This window comes from Oculina patagonica, unplaced genomic scaffold, assembly GCF_052425735.1.
Source record: "Oculina patagonica isolate OP01 unplaced genomic scaffold, crgOcupat unplaced1185, whole genome shotgun sequence".
In the NCBI taxonomy this organism is placed as follows: Eukaryota; Metazoa; Cnidaria; class Anthozoa; order Scleractinia; family Oculinidae; genus Oculina; species Oculina patagonica.
The window spans coordinates 1-6,391 of record NW_027557177.1 but is presented as its reverse complement, the minus strand read 5'-3'; the positions used below and the strand labels follow the sequence as shown (position 1 = coordinate 6,391).

Below are 6,391 nucleotides of genomic sequence, written 5' to 3'. Positions count from 1 at the left end.
ATTTTAATTCTTGACCGACAAAATTTCTCTACTGACAAAAAATTCTTAACTGATCAAAGATGCTCAATCGATAAAAAATATTTGTCCATCGATTAAAAATCTTGACTTTGATGGCCAATATTTTTTTAAATGTTGCCCGCTTTCTAAGTTCAATCATCGTCAATTTTTCACGGGTGGGTTTTCTTTCGCTAGTTGGAATTACATGGGGTATCGTTATTTGTCTTTTTTGCAAGTATACTTTCCTATACCTAATCAGAATGATGTTCGTTAGCTGTAGTTGCCAGATTAGAGCAGCAATCACGTCCAGGTCTTGCTAGGACAAATAAAATTTATTTTAATGCAAGACCTCCACACACACGCATGAATAAAGTGGCTATTTATTATCTAAGTTGTTTCCTTTCAACTATTTTGGATTGAAATTTACGATGACTTGTTGAACAACAAAAGTTATATAACGAATAAGGATCTATCACCTTGTATACATGTTGCACCCTTTGCGTGTAACAAAATAAAAGTGAGTAGAACAAAACAATAGAAATTCATGACTGAATGTATTTGACCTATTTCGACTTGGGAGCTTTTTGCCTGTTAAATCTACGGGATTATTTATCAAGGCCTACAAGAGGGATACCTGAACTGCTCTTGTAGGTGGCATGGAAGATGCAGGAGATTTGTAACTAAAATCAATTTGCCGTACGTTAAACATTTTATTTTTAAGAGTTTTTTTTTTAAAAGAAACTGAGAGATTCGCCGTAGTTGTCGTGGTTAATTCTTTCCTTCGCTGTCGCAATTTCAACAAAAGTCTTTCTCATCACCATTTTACTTCTTAAATGTCGCTGTTTAAAAGCGTCGCTTGTTAAAATTTACCCTTACAGGACCGGCTCCTTTACAACTTATGAATAATTAAATTAACAAAAAACAACAACAATCATTTCATATACATTACATCATTTAACAACAACAAATAAACAAAAAAAAATCACTTCGATTCACAGACCCGAAACTTGGAGAAGTTGTTTATCTATTTATCATCTATAATATTTGAAATTCATAGCTTCTATAGTTGAATGGTTTCGAATTTATTTTTTGATTGCGTGACAGTGAAAACCAGCAATATGTAACGAACAAAATGCGTGGTTACCTCTGGGTGTGGGGTGGCTGGATCCCTGTCATTTTGCTGCTTTTATGGCTGCAGAGTGAAAAGCCTTAGAAACGTTTTTCATAGAACCCAAAGTCCTCTTTTTGGCGGTTCCAGACGTAGGGGTTGTCTGGATCCCCGTCGTTTAGCTTTTGTTGCTTTTTTGGCTGCAGAGAGTAAACAGCCCTAAAAACGTTTTTAACAGAACCCAGAGCCCTGTATTTGCTGGTGTCTGGAGCTCTGGAGCCTTAAGCTTCCTTGACTTAAAGGGGCTATGTCACGAAACTTTAAGGCAATTTCGGCACTGACCAACTGATCATAGAATTAACTGAAATATCACAATAACGGCTTAAAACTGTAGAAGAACTCAAGTGAAACACAGAAAGGCCAAAAAGAGACATGGATGTGCAAAATTCGAGAAGAGTAAAATGGATTGCGTTCGAGTAAACTTGAAAAACGTCAATACGTACTTACCAATTGGCCTATGCTGATGTCAGTTGATCCATTGTGTATAGGAATGCGCCTCTCACAGCACTTGTTTTTCTTCCTTGTAGATGTGGACGAGTGTAAGCCGAACAATCCATGCCAGCACATTTGTAAGAACACATTCGGCAGCTTCACCTGCAGTTGTCATTCCTGCTACACCAAAGCTGGATTAACATGTGACCTGAAACAATGCAAAATCAGCAACACGTGTTACGCGTATGGTACCGTGAATCCCCAAAACCAGTGCCAGGTATGGTGAAAGCGTGTATATATGGTGGTGGTATCTTTATGAACCCTGAAGTAAGATAATAAGTATTAGTCTAGGAGATTTCCATTTTCATTCGTTGGTAAAGAGGGATAACGGGGAAGGGGGGCGCATGGGGGTGGTGACAGGAGGGGGAAGTGGTAAGAAGCCTACGGGAGGCCGAAAACAAAAGATGGGAAGCCAAAGAATTCCCAAGGTGACGGAATTTGGTAGAAAAACCTTCTTTAAACAAATGAGCACAGCTTACTTATCTGAGTTCTTTTTAGTTTTATTCACATCTATTTACCTTTCTAACGACAGGATTTCCGTTAGTTATTCCATACTGTTAAAGAAATGGAGCGGTTCTATTTTGAGTGACGAAAGTATTTGCATATGCTATGGTTTTGCATTACTACGCTAAGCCATTGATTTTAAAAAAACTCCCGCCACTTTCTCATCTAATCAGAAGTGAGACTGGAAACCGCTCTATTAATTGTCAATTACTAATTCACTTTACTGTTTGTCTTTCTTTTTCTCAGACTGTTACTTACATTAGCAGTGAAAACAAATTAAACAAAAGAGTGCAACCTTAGTTACATTAATTTAGTCCCGGAGTATGGCTATACGAGTTTTTAAAACAAGCTGACCTAGATTGCGTAATGCTATATTACGTTTGCACCTTTGAAAGCTGAAAAAATCTCAAACGGATTGCGCAACCAATTAATAGCACCAAGATTACTAAAAAACACCCAATTCTACGCCAGTACATGGTACATAGTCAGTTTAGTCCACTTTTTAGCGTTTTTCGTTCCCTTAAAACTAACGTTACATCCACGGTGTTTTCTGTCCAACAGGATTGTAACAGCGCTAACAAAATAGCCTGGACGAACAACAACGCCTTGTCGTGTAGTGATAACAAGGCGTGTACTAGGAACGACAAGTGTTCGAACGGGGTGTGCTCTGGAACACCATTCACGTGCCTCCCGTGCGAAGAGTGTCACAATGACGCGTGCCGCGTGAAACCAGGATTCTGCGTTATTAATGAAGGTGGAACACGAAAGTGTTTCAATAATGGCGCCCTCCGACCGGGATATCCGTGCCAGGTAAAAAAGTTCAAAACTACTTTATACCTAGCGGTGGTCGACTTCTAATTTCTCTACATATTAAATATGTTACCTTAACCCAGCAAGGTATAATAGGAATAAAGGAACTGGTCATCGGTGATAGAAGTCTTAATCTAAAACCAAGTTTTCCGAAGGAGAATTATAGATGTATGGTAAACTATTATGCACCTATCAATGCTATGCTCGGGGGGGGGGGGGGGGGGATGGGGTCGGACTAACTACGGGAATTTGATCGTGAGGTCAATCTCCAGGGTAGCGATTTTGATTGTACGTGATGTCCCGAGGGTAGGGATTTTGGTCGTATATGATCCCCTGCAACAAGGTTTGAAGGACATCTGACCACCTTCCCTTGCTCCCGGGTGGGGATTTTGACCAATTACTTTGTCTTTGCTTTATTTAAAAGAAGATGTCAAAATCCCCACTCAATGCCTGCCCCCCCCCCCCCAAATTGGAGTTTACAAAGATAAATAAATGCCATGTTCTTTTCTTATTAGAAATGTGACAGCAGCCGCAACAATCAATGGACCAACGACAACAATCTCCCATGCAGTGACAACAACTTGAGGACCAAAGATGATCGATGCTCCAGCGGCACGTGCGTGGGCACGCCCTACAACTGCCTTTCATGTGAAACGCACGACGGCAGTGGCTGTCCAATCAAATCCGGATACTGCATTATACAGCACGGCGGCCAAAGGACATGTTATGCTAAGAATCATTACAAGCCAGGGAATCCTTGCCAGGTTAGACTTTTTTTCTATTTTGGTTCGTAAAACAATTTCGGCAACTATGAAAAATTTCGATTATCCATTCCAAAAAAATGCTTCATGTCGCCATGCTGTTTCGAATGTGCCAAAAATCACCGTGGGTACAGACATTTTTCGAAGACTGTGGGAATTCCGCAGGATTCCTTTTTTTTTCGACTAGGTTGGTTACTCGCATCGCCTTGTTGCTATGCGTGAGAACTCACCAGTGTGATTTGAGAAATTAGATGCCGTTTTCTTAGGAAAGACAGAGATTGTTTAAGGAGTAAACAATTGCAACTCTAAAGTTTGTAAAATCAAAAGACTGTGTTGAAGTAAATACTGGCGTGCAATATCGTATATATTTTAACTGTGGATGAAACGTTTATACGTGAAAGACCATCTTGAACACAAGTTGAGCGATTGCGAAAAAAAAATTCAAGCTAGAAAAAGAGCACGGCTGAACGGGCATGTTTCAAAGTAACTGTTTCAAGAAAATCCAAAGATACTTTAACCTTCACTTATCAACACTTCTAATATTTTCTTGGGTAGATGAAAGGTTTATACATGAAAGACCACACAGTTATGAACGCAAGTTAAGCGATTGCGAAAAACAATTCAAGCTTGAAAACAAGCAGGGTTGAACGGCAATGTTGCACAGTGACTGTTTTAAGAAAATACAACAACACTTTTACCTGCACTTATCAACACTTCTCATATTTTATTGGGTGGATGAAAGGTTTATACATGAAAGACCATCGCAGTTTTGAACGCAAGATAAGCGATCGATTGGGAAAAATTCAAGCATTTGAAAAAATTTCAGGGTTGAACGGGATTGTTTCAAAGTGACCGTTTCAAGAAAATCCAAGAATGCTTTTACCTGCACTAATCAACATTTCTTAGTGGTGTAATCCAAGCGCCAGCACCAGCACGTGGTCGAATCGTAACGGCGTGGCATGTGATGATGGTGACAAGTGCACGCGTGGAGACACGTGTAACAGTGGACAGTGTACAGCCACGCCCTTCACTTGTAACTCAGATTGTCAGTCTTGCAATGGAAATAGCTGTAGTCTAAAAACAGGATTTGGATTTGTTAATAACAAGTGCACGTGCAAGATAGCAGGTAGGTGCAATGAAAGAAGTTGTCATGTACTATTGGATTGTAATTTACACTGCTTTTCCTAACATAACAGGTCAACGAAAAGCTTAATGAGAACACGCTTTGTGTACAAATTGTTTCAAGTTTCACTCCTCAACTATTTTATTTATCATAAAATTGAAGTCACCCATCAACTGTTAAGACAAATCCACAACTCAATAGTTCGGTCATTTTGCACTTTCATAACATCCCTCCAGCCTATGCCGCGCCAAGAGGGCGGCTTCAACTGTTTGGAGGAGCCGCCATTTTGGATTGGAATGCCAGAGGAAAGGTTGGTAATGCGGTGTTCTAAACGTGGCTAAGCCCGCACTTCGTCAAATAAGTACCATTCGATTACTTTTTTTCTCGTCCTTTAGGTCAAGACTATGACCATCAGGCTGTAAACCCGTCAAACCAGTGTCAGTGGTGTGACTTGTATGATGCAGGCGCTCGCGGTAACAGTGCTTGGTCTAATCGTCCGGCAGTCTCGTGCGACGATAAAGATAAATGCACTAAACAGGACACGTGTAACGCTGGCAGGTAAATATTACAGGTGGTTTGCATATCACGTCGTCACAATTGTAAAGTTTGATCCACTCCTCTTCAAAGCAGTACTCTCATCATGTTCTGGACATTGATCTGAAACGACACGAAAGCCTTTCTGGCGGAGCAACACGGAAACATTTTGATTACTTTGAAAATCATTAATAAATAAGAGAGACGGGCATGTTGCAACTGCAACTACATGAAGACTATGACCTATAACTGAAGAACAGTTCTCAAACCTAAATTTTAATGAAGTATACCTCAAAATATTTTGCTAGGTGTGTAGGACAAGGCTACTCTTGTCAATCATCTTACCCTTCATCAAGTTGTATCAGGACCTCTGAGTGTGTTGGTGATGGAACTTGTCGATCAATCATGAGGTCAAGTGGAACAATTTGTCGCCCGGCTGTGGACATCTGTGATCAGCCCGAAAGGTTGGTAACGAGAATTTACATACATACATACATATCTAAATCTGGAAATTTTTTCTTACCGACGTAAACGTTTTGACAGAAACCAAGCCTTTCCTAACATGAACTTTTTTGACACGATGCGTAGTTTTAATGCAGTACTAACAGGTTAAGGTCACAACAACAAATCCAAAGCACGAGACTGTGCGTAAGCTAGAACATTTTAAACTCATGAGATTGCAAATTTATCATACGGACGGCCGTTGCAAAACACAATCGTTTTAAGCAACGAACATTTAATTTTTGATACGCTAGTGAACACTTTAAAACACGTTTTATCAATCTAAGCAAACTACTACAAATGGAACACATGACAAATGACCATTAAAGCGACTTTTAAGATGTCTACGTCCGCTTTATAGTTTTATAATTTACAGTAAATAAGGGAAATAAATTTTTGGGCCATGGCTACTGTCCGCTAATAAAGGGTATCCTTAATACGGTGACTGCTTAATACAGGTTGAACTGTATTCTAATTATAATGGGCTCAACATTTACAGAT

At 39.7% G+C, this 6,391-nt stretch overlaps 1 protein-coding gene across 1 annotated transcript; it reads left to right on the top strand.

The window, feature by feature from the left end:
- Window positions 1–1,628: 1,628 nt before the first annotated feature.
- On the top strand, window positions 1,629–5,853 carry LOC144639680 (uncharacterized; the record flags this gene model as incomplete). The annotated part of the gene is made up of 6 exons (XM_078498960.1): window positions 1,629–1,874; window positions 2,723–2,971; window positions 3,487–3,735; window positions 4,639–4,858; window positions 5,251–5,413; window positions 5,698–5,853. Coding segments are annotated over exons 1-6 (1,283 nt in total), but the record flags the coding sequence as incomplete, so codon positions are not given.
- Between the last annotated feature and the right edge of the window lie 538 nt (window positions 5,854–6,391).